We start from the raw sequence: 26,712 nt of genomic DNA, 5'->3' as shown, positions 1-26,712 counted from the left end.
GTTGAGAACCGCTGCTTTAAAGGATTAAGCACAGCTCTGTAATGCCATTGCCTCCCCCTCCTCCCACCCCCAGCATCCCTCTCAGCAAACACATCACTAACTCTACACAGTAAATGACTAGACATGAGAGAAATACTACAGTAATCCCAGTTTCTGAACTAAGAAAATAAGAAGAAAAAAACTTAATGGAATTTTAAAATCTACAAACATAAGCCTAGATCCGCAAGATGATGAAGCCTAGATCCACAAGATGATGCAGTGAGGTCTTGGAAATTTTCTCTGGGACCTGTCTCTACCTAGAGTGCTTTATTTCTAAATTCTGACTTAGGACTTGATAATATACTTCATCATCATTCTTGAGTCCCCAAGGACCAGCGAGTAGGTGGGACAGTTTTTTTGCTTATCTCTAATGAGGTTCTCAGGGAATTTGGTTCAACGGACATGGAAGCTACAATAAATACCCATCTCTAATTTCTGCAAACATCCTTCCTGCACAGAGGGCTAAGGCCATGAACCTCTGCTCCTCATTTGCTCAGGAACTACCTATATTTCCAAGACTTTCCAAACCTTATAATAAAGAGAAGCATTGGCCAGTTCCTCAAAGTGAACACTTCATAGCAACGGCTTCTCCCAGGTAAGATCATAACAAGATCATAACAGTGGAGTTGTCAATATTTCTTTACTAATAGTGAAGTTCTTTGAAGAACCTCCTTCCAGATCTAGGGAATAGTAAGAGTCCTGAATCCATCAGCTGAACTTGAGATAAACTCAGGAATAATTGGCTGTTTCTTTATCTCTATGAGCTACTAAAACAGACATACATAATGGTAGAGAAGGACTCTGTATGTGCCTGTGTGTTGTTTTTATGTTATATTTGATATGGTAGTTTCCCACTATATCTCATGTGGGCTTCTATTTCTGAATTTTGGCTAAACTCTTCAGGCTTAACCTATTGGTCTCAAAAGTATTGGGCAGTTGCATTACCTGTCTACCTCTTCATTCCTAGAGTAATCAGGTATGTACTCTTAAACATGATGAGTACCTATCCATTCAATTCTATTCATACAACCATAGATAACTATGCTAAAAATCAACAGCAGAAGAAATACAAAAAGAGGCCATCTCAGCATTAAGAGATATTCCTATTAGTGAAATAAACCAAATGTTCTTTCTTGCAGCTGAAGAATTTTACACCAAAAGCTGAACTGTATGTAGACTAACATCAAACATTCATTATAAGTTTTTGACAGTAATTTTGACTCTCTTATTAATACCTGGTATTGAAATATTTTAAAGCACTTCTCTTAGATTAATATTGTAAAGGTTCTCAACTGTTACTCATTAATGGACAGAATAAATAAAATACTGCATTACCGTGCAATTTTTGTTTGGCCATTTGGAATTTGAGATATCCATTGGACATCCAAATGGAACTATCAAAAAGGAAAGGTATATATAGACTTAGGCATCAGGGAAGAGGATGGAGTTGGAAATATTCATTTTGGAGACATCAGCATATAGATCAGCGGTTCTCAACCTGTGGGTCGCGACCCCTTTGGCAGTCGAACGACCCTTTCACAGGGGTCGCCTAAGACTATCCTGCATATCAGATATTTACATGACGATTCATAACAGTAGCAACATTACAGTTATGAAGTAGCAACGAAAATAATTTTATGGTTGGGTCACAACATGAGGAACTGTATTTAAAGGGCCAGAAGGTTGAGAACCACTGATATAGGTAGTATTTGGGAAGAACTGATATCTTAACACTACTGAGTCTTCCTATCCATGATCATGGGATAGCTGCCCATTAATTTAGATATTTTTTTCATTGCTTTCAAGTTTATCTTGTATAGATTTCATACATATATTTTTTTTATTTAGATCTAAACTTTTTTTTTGGGGGGGGGGAAGTTGTGCTAATGGAAATAGTGTTGTATTTTATTTTTAAAGTACAATTTCTATTTGTTCTTCCCCCCCACCCCCCGCCCCCCAGAGAACTTTTCTTCAGTCCTTAAGGACTTAGCTCCTTACATAGACTTTGGTGGAGGTTGTGGGCAGCACCAGCAGGTCTAAACTGGGGTGGGGATGTTCCGTCCTTCTGGGTTTTACGAAAACGATTCCTGGCTACCTTGCTGTGAATGGCACAGCGCACACAGTAATGTAGTTTCACATACAGCTTGGGAAGCACATAGGCATCGAAGACACTTGCTTCAGGAATGTCTCTAACGGCTGCAGCCTCTACTATATTTTTGAATGACAAACTTCTTAATGGCCTTGTCCTTGGGCACACATTGGGTGCAGTTGGTGCAACGAATAGGCTCTACCTGGCCATGGCATGACCGTTATTTCTTCTTTTCTTGGTACTCCTTCCACTCCTCCATTGACCCAGCTCTCAAATCCCAAAAATAGTGTTGTAGTTTAAATTTCAAACTCCAGTTGTTCACTGCTATATACCCAGAAGTAGAATTGCTGGATCGTATGACAGCAGTTGACTTTTGTAGATTGGTCTTATACCCTGATAGTTTTCTATATTGTTTGAGTTCCAGGAGTCTTGTTGTTTTTTTATTCTTTGAGGTTTTCCACATAGACAATCATCTTACTTGCAAACAAAGACATTTTCATTTCTTCCTTCTCAAATCTGTATACCTTTTATTTCCTTTATTGTCCTATTGCATTGGCTAGAAATTTTGGTGTGTTGTTGAATAGGAGTGGTGAGAGAGGATATTTTATTTCTTATTCCTGATCTTAGGGGGAAAGAATCTATTTTCTGACCATTATGATGTTGCTGTATGTTTTTGTGTACCATATGTTCTTTATCAAGTTGAAGAAGTTCCCCTCAATTCCTAGTTTGATGATTTTTGTTTTGTTTTGTTTTAAATCATGAATGGGTGTTGGATTTTGCCAAATGATTTTTCTATATCTGATATGATTATATAATTTTCTTATTTAGCCTGTTGATGTGATGGATTACATTAGCTGATTTTCAAATGTCAAACCAATCTTGCATACCTGGAATAAAGCCAAACCGGTTCGGCTGTATAGTTATTTTTATACACTGTAGGATTCAGTTTGCTGATATTTTGAGGATTTTGGCATATATGTCTATGAGAGATATTAGTCTGTAGTTTTCTTTTTTTGTAACGGCTTTGTTTGGGTTTGGTATTAGGGTAATGCTGGTCTCGTAGAATGAGTTAGGAAGTATTCCTTTTGTTTCTATTTTTGGTAGAGATTGTAGAGAATTGGCATAATCTCTTCCTTAAATGTTTTTGTAGAATTCAGCAGTGAAACTATCTGGGCCCAGTGCTTTCTGTTTTGTAAGGTTACTAATTATTCATACTGTGTAATATAGGCCTATTCAGATTATTTTTCTTTGAATTTTGGTAGATTGCTTTTCAAGGAATTGGTCCATTTCATCTCAGTTATCAAATTTATGGGCATAGAATTGTTCATAATATTCTTCTATTATCCTCTTAATGTCCATAGGATTTATAGTGATGGCTCCTTTTTCATTTCATTTTCATAGCAATAATTTGTGCCTTCTCTCTTTTGTTGTTAGTCTGGCTAGGGGTTTATCACTTGTATGGGTCTTTACAAAGAACCAGCTTTTGATTTTGGTTTTCTCTATTGATTGTTTTAAATTTCATTGACTTCGACTCTTTTGTTGTCGTTAATCCTCACCTGAGGATATTTTTCCACCGATTTTTAGAGAGAGTGGAAGGGAGAGGGAGAGTCAGAGAGAAACATCAATGTGAGAGAGACATGTTGATTTGGTTGCCCCCTGCAGGCACTCTAACCAGGACTGGGGAACCTGCAACCAAGGTATGTGCCCTTGACAGGAATCGAACTTGGGGCTAACGCTCTATTCACTGAGCCAAACTGGCTAGGGCCCTACTCTAATTTTTATTATGTCTTTTCTTCTGTTTACTTTGGATTTAATTTCCTCTTCTTTTGTAGATCTTAAAGTAGAAACTTAGATTGTTGATTTTAGATCTTTTTTTCCAATATATGCATCTAAATGCTGCATTTCCCTCTAAGCATTGCTTTCACTGCATCCCAAATTTTGACAATTTGCATTTGCATTTATTCTAAAATTTCTCTTGAGACTTATTTGACCCATTTGTTATTTAGAAATGTGTTGTTAAATCTCCAAATATTTTGAGATTTTTGGCTATCACTTATTTTTCATTTCATTGTGATGAGAGCATACATTGTATGACTTTCATATTTGCTAAGTGTTTCATGTACAGATGTAGTCTATCTTGGTGATGCTTCATGTGAACTTGAGAAGAATAGGTATTCCTCTGTTGTTGGGTGAAATGTCCTGTAAATGTTCAGTGGTGTTGGAGTTGAATGTGAAACTGGAGTGGGCTCAAGTGAGAATGGAGAGAAAAAGACCCAATGAAAAGCATTGTTTTCATTAGCTTTATAATATTCAGCCATATTTGTTTAACCATTTTGGTTGTTTCTAATTTTTTACTATTATAATGTGATATTTCCCCTTGCACATAGGAGATAAATTGTTGGGTCAAGGAATAATTTTTTTAAATATTTTTTATTGATTTCAGAGAGGTAGGGAGAGGGAGAGATAGAAACATCAATGATGAGAGAGAATCATGGATCAGCTGCTTCCTGCATGCCCCACACTGAGGTCGAGCCCACAACCTGGACATGTGCCCTGACTGGGAATCGAACCATGACCTCCTGGTTCATAGGTCGACGCTCAACCATTGAGCCATGCTGGCTGAGCCAAGGAGTAATTTTTAAAACATTCTTGTTACAGTGGATGGGTGCCACTATCATTCCTCTTTTGCCAAGCCAAACATTTACACACACACACACACACACACACACACACACACACACACCATGCTTATTTAATATACTTAAAATGATGACATCTTATTCTTTCAATTTATAACAATTAGATTACTAGTAGGGTTGAACATTCTTTCATATATCTTTTAGCAATTCATGTTTATCTAAAAATTCTCTGCTCATGTCTTGCTATTGGAACAATCCCCTCACTACCTCCCTTCTTCCCCCATCTCATCCTTCTGGTCTCAGTTTATTTATTTACTTAAAAAAATCTTTATTATTGAGACTATTACAGATGTCTTCCTCCCCCCCACCACCCAATTACCCTCCTCCACCCACTTCCCACCCTGTCTCAGGCCTTCACCACCCTACTGTCTGTATCCATAGGTAAGATCTTTAGTTAACCTCTTCCCGCTCCTCCTCTCCCTTCCCTCTGAGATTCGTCAGTCTGTTCCATGCTTCCATGCCTGATTCTATTTTATTCACTAGTTAATTTTGTTCATTGGATTTCTTGTTCATTTATTTTGATTTTTAGATTCAATTGTTGATTGATATATATTAGTTGCCATTTTATTGTTCACATTTTTTTCTCTCTTCTCCTTCCCTCCACTTCCTCCTCCTCCTTCTCTTCTTCCTCTTCCTCTTTTTAAAGAATACCCTTCAGCCCTAACCAGTTTGGCTCAGCAGATAGAGCGTTGGCCTACGGACTCAAGGGTCCCAGGTTCGATTCTGGTCAAGGGCATGTGCCTTAGTTGCGGGCACATCCCCAGTGGGGAGTGTGTAGGAGGCAGCTGATTGATGTTTCTCTCTCATCGATGTTTCTGACTCTCTGTCCCTCTCCCTTCCTCTCTGTAAAAATCAATAAAATATATTTAAAAAAAAAGAATACCCTTCAATATTTCATGTAATACTGGTTTGGTGGTGGTGAACTCCTTTAGCTTTTTCTTGTTTGTGAAGCTCTTTATCTGACCCTCAATTCTAAATGAGAGCTTTGCTCGGTAGAGTAATCTTGGTTGTAGGTCCTTACTATTATTCACTTTGAATATTTCTTGCCACTCTCTTTTGGCCTGCAAAGTTTCTGTTGAGAAATCAGCTGACAGTTGTATGGGCACTCCATTGTAGGAAACTAACTCCTTTTTCTTGCTGCTTTTAAGATTTTCTCTTTGTCTTTAGCCCTTGGCATTTTAATTATGTTGTGTCATGGTGTGGGCCTCTTTGGGTTCTGCTTGTTTGGGACTCTCTGTGCTTCCTAAACTTCTAAATCTATTTCTTTCACCAGGTAGGGGAAGTTTTCTGTCATTATTTCTTCAAATAGGTTTTCAATATCTTGCACTCTCTTTCCTTCTGGCACTCCCATAATGCTAATGTTGATATGCTTGAAGTTGTCCAGAGGCTCCTTACACTATCTTCATATTTTTGGATTCTTTCTTTTTTGCTCTTCTGATTGGGTGCTTTCTGCTCCCTCATATACAAATCGTTGATTTGATTCTTGGAATCCTCTACTGTTGAATCCCTGAAAACGGTTATTTCAGTTAGTGTATGCTTAATTTTGGACTGGTTCTTTTTCATGTCTTTGACATTCTGACTAAGAGCCTTGAAAGTCTCATGAAGATCCTTGAGTAACCTTATAACCATGGTTTTGAATTCTGTATCCAGTAGTTTGCTTGCTTCCATTTCTTTCATTTGTGACATGTTTCTTTGTCTCCGCATTTTGGCTGCTTCCCTGTGTTTGTTTCTATGTATTAGGTAGAGCTTTATGTCTCCTGGGATTGGGAGAGTGGCCTTGTGTAGTAGGTGTCCTGTAGGGCCCAGTGGCTCAGCCTCCCCAGTCATCTGAGCTGGGCACTCTAGGTGCACCCCTGTGTGGGCTGTGTGCACAGTCTTGTAGTTGAGCCTTGATTGCTATTGGCATCATTGGGAGAAATTGACCTCCAGGCCAATTGCCTGTGAGGACCAGCCGTGACTACAGTAGGGGAGCTGCTATACAGGAAACACCCCTATGGAGCAGGACTTGCTTCAGTGGGGCTTTGGTGCTCAGAGTCTGCCTCTTGAGTGTGTTGCTTGTGAATGTGTAGAGTTGTAATCTGCTATGGTCTGAAACTGTCCACTGAGTGCACTGGCTCTAGGGCCTCCAGGGAGGTGCAAAGTCAGCCACTCCCTGGGGCCACCTGGCAGGAGCTACATAGGGATCTGCAGGTGACTGCTATTTGTTATTTGTATTGGGCTTGGAGGTAGGCTCAGCTGTGAAGCAAGGCAGGCTGGTGCTAGTGCTGGGTCTTTTATTGATAGGTTTGGGGCATGCTGTCACCATTTGCAACTTGTTTGATTTTAGCAAAGTCTGAAGCCTGAGCCAAAACAGGCCATTCATTTGAAAAAGCTGCTGCAAACAGCTTGGGTGGAGCTGCAAATTGAATGGGGTGAGATCTCAGGGAATCCCAAGGGTGGAACAAAGTGTGTTTCAGGCTAATGGAGACTCAGATATGGCTGCCACTCAACCCTACGACAGGGCATCACCCATCCACAGGCCTTGAGGACCAGATGGCCTGACACTTCTCATCACTGCCCTGCATGGCAGCCTTTAAGTACTCCAGGTGTGCGAGCCAGTCCTCTGGTGCCAATAACTGGTGGACCCAGTCAGTAATTCTGGAGGAATAGGAGAATAACATTGGCAGCCAGTTTTGTTGCTGGTGTTAATGGGTACTGTAAGCTTGAAATACAAATCGATAAAAGACAACTGTTCTGTGGTCCTTTAAGTGTTGGTTTTTGTTATTTATTCTTAATGTTTTTATTGAATTCAGAGAGAGGGAGAGAGGATAGAAATATCAATGATAAGAATCACTGATTGGCTGCCTCCTGCATGCCCCCTATTGGGGATCAAGCCTGAAATCCAGGCATGAGCCTGACCAGGGGAATAGAACTGTGACCTCCCAGTTCATGGGTCAATGCTCAATCACTGAGCCATACCGGCTGGGCTGTTACTGTCTTTTATTATTATTTTTTTAAATATATTTTATTGATTTTTAACAGAGAGGAAGGGAGAGGAATAGAGTTAGAAACATCGATGAGTGAGAAACATCGATCAGCTGCCTCCTCACACCCCCTACTGGGGATGTGCCCGCAACCAAGGTACATGCCCTTGGCCAGAATCGAACCTGGGACCCTTCAGTCTGCAGGCCGATGCTCTATCCACTGAGCCAAACCGGTTAGGGCTGTTACTGTCTTTTAATTAGGACTCAGGATTGTACTGTATCATAAAATGTTTTGTACCAAAACAAAGCTTAGAGCTACATGTTTAAAAAAATAACAAGAAAGGAGCAATAGGCAGAAAAGATGAAACAAAACTACTACCAATACTTGTAGATGGTATAATTTTTAACCACAAAACGTAATAGAACTGAGAAATTACTGAAAATTAAGAACATTCAGTGACGTGGCTAGTTTCACAAATATGTAATTAAAAATAACTTTCCTATATAAGAGCAATAACTACAAAAATATAATAAAAAACTATTTACAATACAAATTGAGAAAAACGTACTCGGGAATCCTATATAATAAAAGCCTAATATGCTAAGTGTTCAGTCGTCCAGCCAGCTTTCAGCCAATCAAAGCGTAATATGCTAATGATATGCTAAGGCTGCTCAACTGCTCACTATGACATGCACTGAGCACCAGGGGGCAGATGCTCCGACTGGTAGGTTAGCTTGCTGCTGAGGTCTGACCGATTGGGACTGAGCGAGATGAGCTGGACAAGCCCTGGAGCCCTCTTGTGATTCCTCCCCGGCTGACCAACCTCCTGCGTCCCTCGGCCTGGCCTGCACCCTCTTGCAATCTGGGACCCCTCAGGGGATGTTGGAGAGCCAGTTTCAGCCCGATGGCAGAATGACTGGTCACTATGATGCACACTGACCACCAGGGGGCAGACGCTCAACGCAGGAGCTGCCCCCTGGTGGCTAGTGCACTCCTACAGGGAGAGCGATGCTCAGCCAGAAGCTAGGCTCATGGCTGGCAAGGATAGCAGCGGTGGCAGGAGCTCCCTGCAGGCCTAAGCTGTCAGTTAGACATCCCCTGAGGGCTCCTGGACTGCAAGAGGACGCAGGCCAGGCTGAGGGACCCCACCTGGAGTGCATGAATTTTGTTCACTGGGCCTCTAGTACTCTAAGTGAAAAGGCATGTTTCTGGTTGGGAAACAAAATTTGTAAACAAATTTTCCCATAGAGCTTAGAGGATTAATTTATTCCAATCAAAATACCAATGTAAAAATTTAGGAAAACCAAAAAGAGCAAAACTGAACAAGAATCCTTAAACTCACACACCATAGGATCGGTCCCATGAAGGCACCGCTGGCCTTGCTTTGGGAAAGCAAGTCAGGAAAGTCTGATATCAGGCCAAAGAGAACAAATATCTACAACAGTGAAGACACAGGAATCCTGTCTCTTGAGGGACAATGTGACCTAACCAATGTGACATAATTTCTACAAATAAAACACTTTGCTTGTGAGGTAGTGACCACTCATTGCCAAAGGCCTGATAACTGCTTAGAGGGGAATTAAGCATATGGTAAGGTTATTGAGTAACCATGGATCCAAGCCAATGTGTTCCTCCTCCTTTTCAGGCTCTTGGGATTCCTTCCTAGTAAGTCTTCTTGGCTCAGCAGAGGAACATGATTCTGAAGAGCTTTTCCAATAGTGGAGTTGGGTGGCTGGATCTGAGCAATCCAAACTTCTTTTGTGGCAAGTGAAAGGCATCAAAGAGCTGTTTGAGCAATTGCGAGCTGAACAAGAACAGTAAGAGGAGTAGACATTTTAAAATTACATTGTGAAAAGGATTTTTATAAAAGTCACTTTTCCCCATAAATTGCAAACAACTGACAGATCACAAATAACAATAAGCCTTTGATATTCAATTGCTATATTTTCCTATATTCCAAAGCAAAACAATCCCTTTCAACACTCAAGCTTTGAAGGGTGTTCTTAGAGGGTTACACGAATATAAGCTGTTGGCTTAACAATCAGTAGTTTGGGTCTTTCAGAATACCAGTCCAGAAAGGATCTTTGCATTCTATCTTCTCAAGTGTGTAAAAGAAGATATACTTTCAGTACACAAGAGTTACTCTGTTCACTTTGCAGGTAAACAACCTCCAGACTCATATTTGAAGTTTTTCATGGGAAAAAGATGTGACCTGTACATTGTAGTATAAGCTCACAAAGGAAAGCTCCTTAGTCTCAAAAGCTTGGCTGCTAGATGAGGTATAGATCTTGAGGACATTTTCTTCCCTGTGAATTTTCTAAAAATTTGAGGTTTAGCCAAGATAGGCTATAATTTGGGCTATTATGAGGGTCTCATATATCTGTATCTTTACAGATAGCCTGGGAATTCAGAATTCCTTATGAAACATTTCAGGTTGAGGCAGGACCATCGGACCTTTCCCGATCACACTTCTGCTTTCGGGTCTTACATGCTGAGTGGGTTTTTTCATGCCGGGTACAGTTTGACAGCCGACCAAATCTTCTCCCACATTTTTTGCAACCATAAGGCCTCTCAACCACATGACTCTGCAGATGAAGCACAAATTCTTTGTTTTCTGGGAAGGTTTTCCCACATTCTGGACATTTAAATACCTTCTTCCTTACATGGATTCCTTCGTGGCGACTACGATGAGAATTTTGACGAAAATTTTTTCCACATTTTGAACATGAGTAAGGTTTCTCTCCTGTATGGATTCGCTCATGTTTATTAAGGTTTGTTTTATGATTGAAGCTTTTCCCACAGTGACTACAGTCATAGGGTTTTTCTCCAGTATGAGTCCTCTGGTGGGAAATAAGGTAAGAACTTTCATTAAACTGTCTCCCACACAGTGGACAAGTGTACCATCTTCTTGATCTCCGATTTCGGTTAAGTGCAGTAATATTGATATCCACAAATTTTGAGAGTTCCTCTAGTGGAGTATCATTTTCAATGGTAATTAAAAGATCTCTCATTTTCCTTTCATTTGAAATGGATGTATTTAGTGTTTTTTCTTTATGGCAATCTAGAGGTTGCTCAGAGACCACAAAACAATCCATTTCATCACAATCTGAAGAATCTTCTATATGATCTTCACCCTCAGGATTACTATCATTGACTGCTGAAACAAAAAAAGAGAATTTAATAACTTTTGAGGGATATGATACCAGGAGGGGAAAAAAACAAGTTTGATTTTTCATTAAATAACCTTAAAAGTCACAAATCTGAGGACTGGCAGATAATTGCCACCAACATTCCTTTTATACTCTTATGAAGGGTGGGATACAGGACTAATAAATCTTTCCATACCCCATAATATAAGCACACAGTAGTCTTTTTACGTGAAAGAAAAAATGAAATGAGTGAGACTATACGTGTACTCAATGAGTTCATATTGAGCTTATATGTGTAAAGCATTGAGCTAAGTACCAGGGGATGAAGGACATAAATACTAAAGGATACCACTCGTAATCTTTAGGCTAGTAAGTGAACGGTAAGATGACTTACTTCTAGGTTCTCACTACATTAACTATTATATTACTAGGAGCCCAGCGCACGATTCGAAATCGCACCGCGCCGCCCACCCTCCGGTCTGGCCCTGCCTCCCTCTACCGCCCTTGAAGCAGCTGCGGCCACTGCTGATCAGGCCCTCCCCCAGGGCAGGCACGCGGAGGCCCCTGCCGCCCCTGCCACCCTGCCCTGGACGCTGCGCACACAACCTCCTCCTGTTCGGTCTACCCGTTATAGTGTCCTGGTTAATTAGCATATTTCTCACTAAAATGTCCTATATAGTAAAAAACCGTAAACAATTAAAATACCTCAAAATAGAGAAGATGTCATATATTCACACAATAGATTATTAGTTGGGAATCAAAGTGATTACTACAACTGATAAAACTATGGTAGAAGTCAACAGTGGCATTTTGGGGAGAAGAAGGAAGTAGTAATAGTAACTGGGTGAGGCACAATAGGAATTTCTGCAGTGGTAGAAAGTCAATTTTGGGTGATAGTTAGATAAATGTAAATTTTGTGAAAATTTGAGTTATACACTTACTTGTATACTTTTCTGTATTTGTATTATAGTTCCAAAAAAACTGTAAATAAGATTATAATGACTAGGTAGCAAAGTGAAAAACAGTATGCTGTAAACAGATTGGGTGACAAGGGACCCCTAAACTCTGGCCAACTTACTGAGAATAAAGTAAAAAGGTTAAATCAACTGCTTAGGCCTCAGCAGTTGAGCATCGACCTATGAACCTGGAGATCAAGGTTCGATTCCCTGTCAGGGCACATGCCCGGGTTGTGGGCTCAATCCCGTGTGGGGCATACAGGAGACAGCTGATCAATTATTCTGTCTTATCAATGTTTCTAGCTCGCTCTCCCTTTTCTTTCCTCTCTGAAATCAATTTAAAACAAAACAAAACAAAACAATCAACTATTGAGATATGTGGCTGACCCAAAAGCTAGAATGTGAATCTCTACTGGATTTAGTAATTTCACACACTAATGTATTTGTTCTATTTAATTATTCCTTTTATTTATTTCCTTAGGATAATGAAAATGCTGGGTAAAGCATATGCCAATTTTTATCACAGGTCTTGATATGAACTGCCAAAATGCCTTCCATAGAAGCTACAGCAATTTCAATACAACAATATCAATTATGTGTAACAACTTAAGCTAATCTTGCCAGTACTAAATACCATGTAAAATATTTACTAAGTATAATGGTTTCTCATTGTAGCTTTATTTTGTACTTTATTACAAACTGTTGGGCTAAAACTTTTATAAATTCAAAGAAATTTTATATATTATAAATTCTAAATCTTTGTCAATGACTATTGATGACATATATATATATATTTCGATATATATACCCATATATATTTAACTTCTTATCTAAGTTCCTTTAAATTTAAATAGTTGCAACTAGCTGGTCAGTGTGTCTCAGTGGTTGAGCTTTGACCTATGAACCAGGAGGTCAGGGTTGGATTCCTGGTAGAGGGCGTGGAGGAGACAGCCAATCAATGATTCTCTCTCATCATTTATGTTTCTTTTTCTCTCTCCCTCTCCCTTCCTCTCAAATTAATAAAAAATATATTTAAAAAATAATAAAATAAAATAGTTGCAATCAGTTTATATCTGGTGTATTATAAATATTGACAGTTTAAAATAATGGAATAATGTATCTAAAGAAAATAACAAAGCTACTGATACGCAATATTATCCATCATCAAGCTGATCTTCAACACTCAGAAATGTTATAGCGTTCTTTCTCCTTACACATTCCACCTTTGTCACAGAATATTTTCATGTAAACTATTCTTATATTTGAAAATCTCTTACTGATATAATTTCATCCTTCGAGTTAAAATTTTTCCTTTTGGATTGAATTACTACTATTATTATTAATACTATATAGCTTATCAAAAGACATAAATACTGTAAATTTTAAACATAAAAAGAAAAATTGGAAATTCTGTTAATGAAATGGAGGATTTAAAAATTTTATTTCATGTTTTTGTGGGTGAATAATTATTGCTGAGATTGGGTTCAGGATCAATTCTAATCTCTTTTTTTAGTGAGCTCTGAGAATCTTTGTTCATATATAAATAGATGAAATTGACGCAAATTTTACTATGAAAGGATGTCATTCAATTCTTTGAACTATTTCCACTTTACATGCCAAACCCACAGTGCCACATTTCAAGTATTATTTTTGTGACCAATCAGCTCACAACTCAATTGGATCCTCCTCAATTTTGTTGAAAGCACAGAAGTGAAAAGCATCCTGAATTATGAAAAGATTTGTTTACCCATCAGTAGAGACATCAATTTTTAAATTTTTTGGGAAATATATAAAAAAGACTTTTCTAACACTAATCAAGTAACTATTAGTTATACCTCTTTTCCATTTGCATGCATCTTCTTTAGCTGAATATACTCACAATAGGTTGGGAAAACTAAGACATTGTTAATTATATTCAATATTGTTAACGTGTTTTCAATAAATTGAGTTAAATCTGCAGCTTGCATGTTTTTTAAAAAGGTGATGAAATGTTTTAAATTGAAGTCTTCCTCTAGAATAACTCAACTTAAAATGAGGAAAAAAATAAGTTTTCAAAATTTGATCAATTTCTATTGTGTTTTCTGGCCATTTTTTAATTACTTCTTTTTACAGTTAACTCATATATTTGGAGTTTTGTTGTTGTTTTTGGCATTAATCTTACAAATTGTATAAAGATTTGTGTTTCTCTTCAGTAACAAAAAACCAAGGGCTACAAGAGTGGTTGTATATAGAAAACACAGATATGCTTCACCTGCAAACAGGGTCCTGACCAGACAAGGAAACAAGAGAAAAGGGCACAGAGAAGGGGAGGGGGTCCTTCTCCCAGCACAAATCTACAGGCAGGGGCTGGATTCACACAGGCTTAGGAGAGGCCGAGGTCAAAAGGCATGTGCCAGTGCTGGCTGTATGTGGGGAGTGCCAGTAGGAGCCTGTGTCTGTCCCACCCCACCTTAGTTGCTCTTCAGGCTTTGGCCCAGATGGGATTCTGGGTGGGGACCAGGGCCAGCTGGGACAACTGGTGAGAGAGTGAGGGAAGTAATTGCTCCCTGGAGTCTGCTGTGGAAAACTGAAGCCTGATCAGTGTGCCCATCCTCTTGCCGCTGGCTGGCCTTGCCCATCCTGCCACCCTTCCAGCCCCATCCAGAGGTCCACTGGGACCCAAGAAGAGCAGGTGTAGCAGCCAGGGCTTTGAGCTTTCCTGGGGTGGGGAGAGGGGAGACAGGAGGTGCTGCTGGACTCCTTCTTAAGCCCCAGCTGAGCTCAATAGGAGGGTGGGATCGTGTAGGACATCATGGTGAGGGGTGAGCAGAGGACAAGGATGTGCATGCACACATGGACGAGGTGTGCGTGGTTAAAGGCACTGCAGTCCGCTCAGTTTCTGTCTGTTGGTAGCAGGCGGCATGCTGATGTCCACCACATTGTTGCCTAGGGACTAATGGGCTGCACGATTTCCAATCTGTTTTTGTGATATAATGTGGTAGATCTCTTTGATGATGTTCTTGAAAGCTTCCTCTACACCGGTGAAGTCCAAGGCTGAGCTCAATGAAGGACAAGTTGTTCTCTGCAAAAGCACAGGCCTCATCAGTGGGCACAGCCCTCGGGTGGCATAGGTTGCTATTGTTGCCCACCAGCAATATAATGAAGATGCTGTCGGTATGTTCCCATAGCTCCTTCAGCCAGTGCTTGACGTTCTCTATGTCAGGGGCTTGGCAATGTCATAGCAGCGTGCCCACTGCACCAGTAGTAGGTGGAGGCGATGGTGAGGTAGTGCTCTGGCTGTGGTGTCACAAATCTGCGCCTATAGTCTTGCTATCCACCTGGATGCTGTGGGTGGCAAACTCCACGCCAATGGTGCTCTTGCTCTCCAGGTTGAACTTGTAGGTGAAGCAAGACAGACAGCAGGTAGCTCTTCTCCACCCTGGAGTCCCCGATGAGCACCACTCTGAATAGGTAGTCGTACTTGTCTTCCCCAGACCCCACTGCCCTGCTGCTTCCTGCAGGATCCCCTGCAGCCCCACCACAAGCACCCCCATTTGGAGTTTAATATCACACTTTTGTTTATAATATGTCTGAAATTGGTAAAAGCAGCCAGAACATGAATCTAAATACAGTATAAATAAATTTGGAGGGCAGTTATCTTTACATTTTAATTTTCCCATTTACACCTGTGTCTCTCCAATATTTAACAATCTTTTTTTTATATTTACCAACAAAGCATTTCTAGTTTACTTCTATTTTATAGTCACTCTGAATGAGAGGTTTCATTGTTTTCTACCTACTTTAAACTATTTAATATAAATTTTAGTCAATTCTTTTAGATTTTGTAAGTACAAATCGGGGTTTGTACTAAGTACAAAAAGGGTTCCTTCCCTTTCCAATATTTCTTCTTCTTTTTTATATTTTTATTGATTTCAGAGAGGAAGGGATAGGGAGATAGAAACATCAATGATGAAAAAGAGTCATTGATTGGCTGCCTCTTGCACGCCCCCTATTGGGGATCGAGCCCGCAATCCGGGCATGTACCCTGACTGGGAATCAAACCCAGGGCCTCTTGGTCCATGGGACAATGATCAATCCAGAGTTACCACAGCTGGGCAAAATTTATTCTTTTTTTTAAAAATATATTTTATTGATTTTTTACAGAGAGGAAGGGAGAAGGATAAAGAGTTAGAAACATCGATGAGAGAGAAACATCGATCAGCTGCCTCTTGCACATCCCCTACTGGGGATGTGCCCGAAACCAAGGTACATGCCCTTGACTGGAATCGAACCTGGGACCTTTCAGTCCGCAGGCTGACGCTCTATCCACTGAGCCAAACAGGTTAGGGCAAGATTTATTCTTTTTAACCCTTTTTTCTTTTCTTGTTTTAGAAAACCTAGTTAATGATATTGTGAAAGCAGGTTTTGTTCTGTTTTAAGGAATTACCGTCAATGTTTTATGAATGATTATAAATGGTTATATTAAAGGGCTGTTTTGAGGACAATTTATGGACATTCATGATTTTTCTTTAATGTACTAACTTTTAAAATTAAAAAATTTTAGTAGCTAATATATTTATATTGCTCAAAAATCAAAACATATGAAAAAGTATGCAATGAGAAGTTGTTTTTTTTAAACAAGGTTCTTTTTTTTAATATATATATTTTTTTATTGATTTTTTTTTTTTTTTTTTTTTTAACAGAGAGGAAGGGAGAGGGATAGAGTTAGAAACATCGATGAGATGAGAAACATCGATCAGCTGCCTTCTGCACACCCCCTACTGAGGATATGCCCGCAACCAAGGTACATGCCCTTGACCAGAATCGAACCTGGGACCCTTGAGTCCACAGGCCGATGCTCTATCCACTGAGCCAAACCGGTTAGGGCTGCAATGAGAAGTCTTAATCCAATCCCTGTCCCCATCCATTCTATTCATCTCTGAGTGGTACCAGTTTTTATTAGTTTCTTTTTAGTCTTCCATTGTTTCTTTAGACAATACATTTTCTTTTTCTCCCCCTTTCTTATATAAAAGGTAGTATACTATATATTTCTGCTTATTTTATTTCAATCACTATATTCCAGTATATAGAGATTATCACAATATGATGTGTGGACATTTCATAATCAACCCTGCAGAGACACCTGGATTGTTTTCAACCATGTGTTTTTAGAAACAACACCACAATGAAAAACTACATCATTTTGAATATGTACTGTTGCTGTTACCTGTAGGTCAGATTCCCAGAAGTGGGACTGCTGGATCAAAGAGTTAATGCATCTGTAACATGGGTAATTACAGATTCCCATACATAAGGACTGTACTATTCCGTATACCTACCAGCAATACAGCTCTCCCAACAACCATACTACCGAAGTGTTGCTACAGTACTGATTTATGTAAATCAGATTTTAACCAATGGTAACTCAGCCCCTAGCTAATTTGGCTCGGTGGACAGTGTGTCGGCATGAAAACTAAAGGGTCCCGGGTTTGATTCCAATCAGGGGCACATGCCTGGCTTGCAGGCTTGATCGCAATCAGGGGGCATGCAGGAGGCAGGCAATCAATGATTCTCTCTCATCATTGATGCTTCTATCTCTCTCTCCCTCTCCCTTCCTCTCTGAAATCAAGAAATACGTATTTTAAAAATGGTAACACAGTAGAGGTTTAATTTGTATTTCTAATTATGAGTAGGACTGGACATATTTTCATGTATTTAAAGGTAATTTGTATTTTTATGTTAATCTGTTGAATTTTCTCTTCCCTACTTCTAGAAACTGTTTATAAATTAGGAAGATTAAGCTTTTGTCTGAGTTATAAATATTTCCAACTTGTTGCCTTTTAAAACTTACAGATATATTTTTTCATTTTTATGTAATTTATTGATCTTTTCTTTCAAGACTTTCAAATCCATTTGAATTTGGTATCAGATTGTCCAATTGTAGGAGGTGGGGGTGAGGTGGGAGGGATCCTATAGGTATTGTTAATGAGATTACATTGAATTCATAAATCAACTTGGGGAGAACTGACCTTTATACATTAAATCTTCCCACCTAAGAACATGATGTTTCTTTTCATTCATTCAAATCTGCTTCTGTGTCCTTTAGAAGTGTTTTAAGGTTTTCCTAATAATTTTTGCACATTTCTTAAGTTTATTTCTAGGTGTTTAATCTTTTTTGTCCCTATATCTTCTATATGATTATGTTTGCATAGGAAAGCTAATGATTTCCATATACTGTAATATTTTACATTCCAATGCTGTACTGAATGCTCTTGTATTTGCTAAGTTTTCAGACATTCTCTAGAGTTTTCCAGCTACACAATTATAACGGATGTAAACAGATGTACCTTTATCTTTCTCTTAAAATTGTTTTACACCTAACTTCTTTCTCATTTAACTACACTGGCCAAATACCCACAACACAATATTAAATACAGAAATAGTGAGAGTGGGCTTCATTGTTGTATTCCTAATTTTAGTGGGAATGCTTCCCAGTATTTCCTGTTAAGGTGATGCTGGCTGAAAAGATAAGTACCTTATTAAGGATGCAGTCACTAAGTACTACTTTGTTAAGTATTCTTATGAAGCAGGGGTTTGTATTTAGTCAAATACCTTTTCAGTAGCTATGAAAATGATCTTGGATTTTTTTCTTCATTATAAGATGGAATATATTAACAGACTTTCTAGTATTAAATCAGTTTTGCATTCCTGGAATAAATCTTATTTGGTCATAGCAGATTTTAAAAAATTTATTATTATTTTTAAAAATCCTCACCTGAGGATATTTTTTGCACTGATTTTAGACACAGTGGAAGGAAGGGAGGAGAGAGGGAGAGAAAAAGAGACACACATTGATTGCCTCCCACACACGCCCAAACCTGGGATCGAACCGGCAACCAAGGTACCTGCCCTTGACTGGAAATCAAACATGTGACCCTTCAGTCCCAGGGCTGATGCTGTAACCACTGAACACCAGGTAGGGCTGGTCACAGCAGTTTTTATCAGGCTGTGGTATCTTTGTTACACTAATTTCATAAAAATAATTTGAACACTTTTTTTCTGTACTCGAATTTTTCATAGCATTTGAATTGTCTAGCTTTTAAGAATTCACAAGAATTTTCTGTGAAACTGGTCCTTTTTCTTTGATGGGGGGCTAGTTTTTGAAAATTTCAATTTGTTCAGATAAATTAGTTTATTTTTTAAAATCTTTCTTATTCTATTTTTTAACTTACTGATTTCTAATTTAGTATTTATTAATACTTTGTTTTCCTTTATCTTGTTGTTTTCCTAACTCTGAGTCATAGGCTTAATTACTTTATTTTTTTTTACATGTTTTTACAGCCATAAACATTCTTTTGAGTACCACTTTAGGCTATATACCACTGATGGCGAACCTTTTGAGCTCGACGTGTCAGCATTTTCAAAAACCCTAACTTAACTCTGGTGCCGTGTCACATATAGAAATTTTTTGATATTTGCAACCATAGTAAAACAAAGATTTATATTTTTGATGTTTACTTTATATATTTAAATGCCATTTAACAAAAATCAACCAAAAAAATGAGTTCGCGTGTCACCTCTGACACGCGTGTCACAAGTTCGCCATCACTGCTATATACTATAGATTGTGACACATTGTTTTCTGGAAAAATTATGTAACTTTAACTTGTATTTCCCCTTTGACTCAGGTAATTTAATAGTTTTTAAAATTTCCAAGTGGAACTTTTCCCCCTGATTTCATTATTAATTTCTAGTTGTACTGGGTAGATCCTATTGTGTTATTTCTACTCTGGAATCCACTGAGTTTTTCTTTGTTGCAGGGAATAGAGTCAGTTTGCATCAATCTTGTAAAAATATGTTCTCTTACCACAGTAGAAGTAGATATAACTTAACTATAAGATCTCACTGAGAATTTAAGTGTTCTACATTTGTTTTCATGTTCACTTGGATAGAGACACACATTCTATTCTCCTCTATTGACAACTCTTCTTTGATTCCTGCCCCCGCCCCCGTTCATTCCCTTGCACTTTTCCCTTTGCAAATTGACCAAATGCTACAATTTCTAACTGTATGCTGATGACTCCCAAATCTCTACGTCTACATCTGACCCCCAATCCCCAATGTCCAAGTGCCCAGAGGATAATCTCATTTTATTTCCTGCTATGGAAATACAACCCATCTTCTTCCAAACTCTGCTCCTGGGTCCAAATCCTATCTCAACCTTGTCATCTCCTATAGTTATAATGGTTTCACACTGCTTATCTTTTTATGTGAATGACTTATCTTACAAAACAAATTGGAAAGTCCTGGAAGGCAGGACTGGAGTAATATGTATCTTTTTAATCAACTCCAGAACACAACCCTACCTGAGGAAAAAAAATAAGGGGCATTTACTAAATATTGGTGAACGACTTAAGCATTTTCTTTTTTTTCTTTCTTTCTTTTTTTTTTTTAGACAGAGTTGAAGGGAGGGGGACAGGGAGAGAAAGGAGAGAAACTGATGTGAGAGAGAGACATCGATTGGCTCCCTCCCGCATGTGCCCTGACAGGGTCTGGAACTGAACCTGTAACTCAGGTCCGTGCCCTTGAACGGGGCTCAAACCCAAGACCCTTCAGTGCGTGGCTGATGCTCTAACCACTGAGAAACATTGGCCAGGGTGACTTAAATGTTTTTAAAAATCATATGTATATCTTTGCTATTTATTGTTTGACTCCAAGCTTACGTAGTCAAGGGAGGGGAGAGTGAGCATTGGGTCTCTAGGCCTCAAGGTGCATGGCCAAAGTATTCCTGGTGTTGGCAACATAACCACCAACCTGTCACCCAAAATAAATGCTAGCTTTGCCCAAGAGTCAGGAAAAACTCATATAATAAATCTTTTTTTTTTTTTAAAGATATTTCATTGATTTTTCACAGAGAGGAAGGGAGAGGGACAGAGAGCCAGAAACATCGATGAGAGAGAAACATCGACCAGCCGCCTCCTGCACATCCCCCACTGGGGATGCGCCCGCAACCAACGCACGTGCCCCTGACCGGAATCGAACCCGGGACCCCCCAGCCCGCAGGCCGACGCTCCATCCACTGAGCCAAACCGGCTTCGGCAGCATATAATAAATCTTATCTGCTTATACTTTTTCCTAAAATAAAGAAAACAGAACAATCTGTAGGAAATTAACCTGGCCCACTACCCTGACCATATGTGTAAGAAAACCAGAGTTTAATAGTCATGGATTTTTGTCACCCTAGGCAACGCACACCTACTCTCTGCTCAACTTCAGCCTCAGAACAAACAGCCCTGAAATCAAGTAAAAGTATTAGGCACTCAGCAAAATGATTTTTGAAGGCCCCTGACTCTATGACAGAGGTGGGGAACCTTTTATCTGCCAAGGGCCATTTGGATATTTACAACATCATTTGCTTAATATGATTCACTTAATATAAATTTATGTTGCTATGAAAAAAAGCTCCTAGATTTATTGAATTTCAAGTCCCGCCTACGGTTGCCTTGGCAGGGCCAGACCAAATGACTTCTCGGGCCTTACACGGCTCTCGGGACTCACCCTTGCTCTCCAGTAACAGTGTCCTTCTAGAGAAAAGCTGAAGCACCTCTAAGGTTAAGCTGCTGCCAGATGAGTGAATATGTATCACTGAGGATACCTGTTAACCATTACTGGAAAATGAGTACAAATGAAGGGCCCTTCACCAACCATATAGAAAATACACTGACAAAATTATGAGACATTCAGCAAGGAGACAGTACAGCTCTGGGTCAAGGCTGTAAGGTCTGATGTTAAATTCCCAGAGTCCAAATCTCTGCTTCACTATCTACTGCTGTGTGACCTTTAGCAAGTAGCTTTTCTCTGCTCCTGTTTCATCATCTGTAAAATGGTAATAACTCCTATACCCCACAGTACAGTTGTGAGAATTACAAGAGATAATAAATGCATACAAAGTACTTAGACTAGTGCCTAGCACATAGGTACACAAGTGCTTAATAAGCAGATATTATTTCCATCAATAGTTGGATATATTTTCTTTTACACTAGTAGGTTTCACAGCTATTGACCTTCAATGTGTCATGTGTCCAATGAAAACACAAATTTAAAATATACCTGTTGGGCCCTAGCCGGTTTGGCTCAGGGGATAGAATATCGGCCTGGGACTATAGAGTCCTGGGTTAGATTTCGGTCAAGGGCATGTAGTTGCGGGCTTTGATCCTCAGCCCTGGTCGGGGCCATACAGGAGGCAACCAATAGATGTGTCTCTTTTCACACCAATGTTTCTCTATCTCTCCCTCTCCCTTCCACTCTCTCTAAAAACCAATGGAAAAATATCCTCAGGTGAGGATTAACATACATACATACATAAATAAATAAATAAAATATACCTGTTGGGAAATAGCACTGGATCTAAAAAATAGATTCAGAAAGTCTGCCCACATTTTCTATCTGTTTGAATGCTTGATGTTAATACATCAGCTGTAGTCCTTGCTTACCAAGAGAGATACCTTCTGCCTTTGCTGCCCCCAAGATATAGGGAAAATGGCCACCCAGAGCTGAAACAGGCTCTGGCTCATGGGACAAGACAAAAATTAAACGCATGTGCTTAGCTGGTATGAATGGTGTCTCGAAAAAGTCTGAGATGAAGTAGAAGAACATGATTTTCCCATAGCATTCAATCTGAATACACAAGGGACTTGATTTCTTACCCATTAACATCATCTCCCCAATACTGTCTTCTTCCTTCTCTGAGGTGGGCTCCTGCATAGGATCCAAGTTCACACATTCTTCTTGGGAGTGAAATACATTCAAATCCTCAAAAACCACCAGATCCTGAAAGAGCAACAGGCCCCCCTTCCTCTTAGTAACAGAGGTTCCTTGACAGCCCTGTTGATAAGAAATACTGAGACCCAATGACAAGGGAAGGGATTTATAAGTCTCAGAGACGCATCCAGTCAGGAAAGGAGCCAGAAGACAAGCAGAAGAAAAAGATCTAAGGAGAAATTGAAGAACAAGCCCCATTCTCCCTGCTGACTTTCGAGAATATGTTTTTATATAAAGATTGGCTGAGGTGGGAGGGATAGCAAGAGCAGTGGGGCCCGGTCATTGAGACTCGACCCATGAACCAGGAAGTCACTGGTTAGATTCCTGATCAGGGCACATGCCTAGGTTGTGGGCTGAATCCCCACCCAGTAGGCGGAGCGCAGGAGGAAGCCGATCAATGTTTTTATCTCTCCATCCCTCTCCCTTCCTCTCTCTCTAAAATCAACAAAAACATATTTAAAAGGAAGAGCAGAGAAGGTGATACACTCAAACAATGAGTGGGAAACCATACCCACCTCAGAATCAGCTTTCAAGCACACAGATACTGTCTCCTGTTCCTGCTGGATTCCTTCTTTGCTCAGAAAGTTCGCTAGGGGACCAGGTTGCACTGGGAAAAGAGAAAACTGCAGTTAGTGGAAAAGTCAGTCAGTCTAATATGGAGACCCTACCCACACCCTAAGGTCAGGTTGTCTTCGCTCCTTTGGCAGGCAACTCATGGCCTTTTCTGGTCCTGTGAGCCCGGTCAGAGATCGAGCCATAAATCACAGTGTCTGGAACCTATTATATAGGGTCTCCTCATTATGAAAAGAATGATTTCCCCTAAGTACCTTTTAAAATTCCCACAACTACTAAAGAGGGGGTTGGGAGAAGGGAAAGTATGAAGAACCCCATAGCAAGCACAAAATTTCCAAAACACCACATAAACTAAAATCAATTCATTCATTCATTCACATTTATTTATCTTAAAAAGATATTGCCACCCTAGCTGGTTAGGCTCAGTGGATAGAGCGTCAGCCTGAGGACCAAAGGGTCTGGGGTTCAATTCCGGTCAAGGGCACGTACCTCGGTTGTAGGCTCCCTCCTCGGCACGGGCCCTGGTCAGGGCACATGCAGGAGGCAACCAATTGATGTGTTTCTCTCACATCAATGTTTCTCTCTGTCTTCCCCTCTTTTCCCCTCTCTCTAAAAAATCAATGGAAAAATATCCTTGGGTGAGGATTAAAAAAAACAAAACAAAAAAGATATTGCCTACTCCCCTCCCCCAATGGACAATGGACACTATGGAAAAGAGGCACACTGCTTATTCTATGGCCTTACCCACACCCAGCAAACCACTTAAGCTCTAGGTTGAGAAGAATACTCCCTCTCCCCAACGTGTTGACTTATTAAAATCAACTACTTTCCGCCCTAACTGGTCTGGCTCAGTGGATAGAGTGTCAGCCTGCAGACTGAAGGGTCCCGGGTTCGATTCCAATCAAGGGCATGTACCTTGGTTGCAGACTCATCCCCAGTAGGGAGTGTGCAGGAGGCAGCTGATCGATGTTTCTCTCTCATCAATGTTTCTCTCTCATCGATGTTTCTAACTCTCTATCCCTCTCCCTCCCTCTTTGTAAAAAAATCAATAAAATATACTTTTAAAAAAATCAACTACTTTCCTCAATATTCATCATCCTAACTGGGAGTCCTTACTAGCAGGGAAAGACTAGCTCAGCCCCTGAGTGCCCCCCGCTTCTCTTCCAGGGAAACAGAAGTGTCCTTACCTCTGTTCTGAAAGTTTGAGCTCACATCTTTCATGATCACCAAGGTCTCTTTGGCATTCTGATCGGGCTGGGGGAGTCCTGGCTTGGGCAAGAAGGTGAGGAAGTGCTCCAGAACCAGCTGGTGGATGGTCTTGGGCCTGTTGGTAGCATCTTGAAGTAGGTCTTGGCCTAGCTTGGAGTTTGGAGGCACTCTCAGGATAAAGGACTGCTTTGGCTTCGGAGGCATCGCAAACACTTTTGCAGCCATCGCGCCTTGAAATCACGCACCACACTCGCTAGGGGAGAGCTTCAAAAGCCACCTCTCCCTGGAGAAAACCTGCCAGAAAGTTGCAGACAAGAGGTACCCTCGGTTACCCACAAGATCAGGCAGGGTATGTCCTACCCGAGTGGCTTGGGTAGTGACACCACAGGAGATCTAAGTCGGGAAAGAAAGCTAAACTGGGGCAGGGAATTCATAGCTGAAATGGATTCTCCTGCAAGGAAGACCCTGAGAATGAGAGCTAGAGGATGTCCAACCTGCAGGGACCAAATGGAAGGGAGCAAAGGCAGCCGACAGAAGACCAAGGGCCATTACCCTAAGAAATACAAGTGCAAATCCCCCTGGGAGTAGTTAACTCATGCTGGTGGAGCAATGGGGCTAGAACAGCGGTCGCCAACCGGTGGCCCGCGAGGTCCGAGAAAGGTTGGCGACCGCTGGGCTAGAAGACAGGAAACCTGGGGGCCAATACCGAGGGGTGTTTGTATAGAAGTCCATCAGCTTTGGCCTGAATCTGAGCGCAGAGCCCTCGGATACCTTTCGAGGGGCCGCTGGTGGCTCGGGAAGAAAACGCAAGGCCGCCGGAGGTGCCCCCTTTATGCGGAGAGCGCTCTGCTGAAGGCGGCAAGGGACATCCCAGCAGGACCCCCAGTCCTAGCCCACGCTAGACCCTCTTCCATCGGTCGGGGGCTACCTTTAGCGCGCAACCCGGCCGGGGCGTTGCCTGGGGCCAGCTCCAGGCTCCCTATCCAGCCAAGCTCCTCCAACAACGGGCCACCATCCGCTCCCCAGAGGTTGCCTCCAGCCTGGTTCCCGCCCTCGCGGAGCACCTCACCTTTCGGAGGCTCTGCCACCCCTGGGCGCTCGCTGAGGGCAGCCCGGAGACCCAGGCTCGAGGAGAGACCGGGAAACTAGGCGCGAGAAGCCGAGCCCTCCCCTCGCCCTTGGGAGTGTCCTCACAATCTGCCCGAGACTATTGGTGCGCCGATACGTCAATTAGGAAAGACGGCAGGACGCGGTTCCTTCTGGGAGTCGGGGCACCTCACCATCTGTGATGTCACGCCCGGTGCCTCGTTTCCGGTGCGATAACCTGGTCTCCCTACTCGGAGCGGGCAGTCTGCAGTTGAGGCGAGGCTCGAAGCAGACCGGCGGAGCTCACAGGGCTGGAGGGAGGCCAGACTGGAGACAGCCGCTTTCTCTGTGTCCCTACCTGGAAGACGGAAAGCAGAAGGCTAGCTCCAGTCCTCCATGACCGGCTAGCACCCCTCCAGGTACGGGCTAACTCTAGGAGCTGCTGGGAAATGTAGTTCAATTCTAATCAGCCAATGGGAGGTCTCCAAGCGCGGCGGGTGGGACGGAGCTGAGCCGTGGCTAGACCGGAAGCGAGTTGTCTCTGGGACCGGAAGGTTTGTTCGCGGCACCGCAGTTGCCGTGCAGCATCCAGGGTGAGCCAAAGGTTTACGGGGGTGGGAAGTGAGTGGCGGTTCAGGGCTCCTACCAGATCCTGGGTCCGTTCACAACTGCCCCTTCTATCAGGGCCGGCCAGGAGGTCAGAGCCTGGCGACCCTTCTCTCCTCTGCTCGCCCACTTCAACACATCTTACTTTGTAAGGAATCCTAATCGTTCTCGGACCATCGCCGTTTCTGCTCTCAATTCCAGTTTCTCACTGACGCCTAACAGCGTCTTTTCTCTTTGCGTTGTTCCCACACACTGATCAGGGCTGGAATAACCCTAGGGATGATCTTATTCCTCTGTGTAACACCGGCCACCAGCAGGATGACGAAAGTAAGAATGTAAATGAATGCCTTTATCATTTACTTATTTATTTACTTACTTCAGAGAGGGGAAGGGAGAGGGAGAGATGGAAACATCAATGATGAGGAAGAATCATCCATGGGTTGCTTCCTGCCCTTCGAGCCCACAACCCGGGCATGTGCCCTGACCAGGAATCAAACCCTGACCTCCTGGTTCATAGGTCGACGCTCAACCAACTGAACCAC

General features: G+C 41.2%; 1 protein-coding gene and 2 pseudogenes across 7 annotated transcripts; 1 reads left to right on the top strand and 2 right to left on the bottom strand.

Annotated features, from left to right (window-relative positions):
- Positions 1 to 250: 250 nt before the first annotated feature.
- Positions 251 to 1,204, top strand: LOC111826369 (annotated as a pseudogene).
- A 7,834-nt stretch (positions 1,205 to 9,038) lies between these two features.
- Positions 9,039 to 25,668, bottom strand: ZNF200 (zinc finger protein 200). 7 transcript variants are annotated; one of them, XM_014457328.2, is made up of 5 exons: positions 25,548 to 25,668; positions 24,457 to 24,772; positions 23,212 to 23,303; positions 22,582 to 22,705; positions 9,716 to 10,948 (listed from the first exon to the last, which is right to left on the bottom strand). In XM_014457328.2, the coding sequence occupies exons 2-5, from the start codon at positions 24,701 to 24,703 to the stop codon at positions 10,221 to 10,223; spliced, it is 1,191 nt and encodes a 396-aa protein (XP_014312814.1). In that variant the 5' UTR covers positions 24,704 to 24,772; positions 25,548 to 25,668; the 3' UTR covers positions 9,716 to 10,220. The 7 variants fall into 7 exon arrangements, with proteins under 7 accessions (XP_023611062.1, XP_014312814.1, XP_014312815.1 ...); XM_014457329.2 differs by having other exon boundaries at positions 9,716 to 10,945; XM_006090457.3 differs by lacking the exon at positions 25,548 to 25,668 and adding an exon at positions 25,407 to 25,510.
- Positions 14,365 to 17,241, bottom strand: LOC111826371 (annotated as a pseudogene).
- Positions 25,669 to 26,712: the final 1,044 nt, after the last annotated feature.

This window comes from Myotis lucifugus, unplaced genomic scaffold (assembly GCF_000147115.1).
Source record: "Myotis lucifugus unplaced genomic scaffold, Myoluc2.0 scaffold_72, whole genome shotgun sequence".
Taxonomy (NCBI): Eukaryota; Metazoa; Chordata; class Mammalia; order Chiroptera; family Vespertilionidae; genus Myotis; species Myotis lucifugus.
The sequence above is the reverse complement of the archived record's forward strand: the minus strand, read 5'-3'. Positions and strand labels throughout refer to the sequence as shown.

Bases quoted from the DNA above. Each gene is read 5' to 3' on its own strand.
- ZNF200 (XM_014457328.2), bottom strand. From the start codon at position 24,703: ATGGCTGCAAAAGTGTTTGCGATGCCTCCGAAGCCAAAGCAGTCCTTT. The intron at 23,304-24,456 runs GTAAGGACACTT...CTCTTTTCCCAG, and splicing joins CTCAAACTTTCAGAACAGAG to TGCAACCTGGTCCCCTAGCG. The intron at 22,706-23,211 runs GTGGGTATGGTT...TTGCTCTTTCAG, and splicing joins GCTTGAAAGCTGATTCTGAG to GATCTGGTGGTTTTTGAGGA.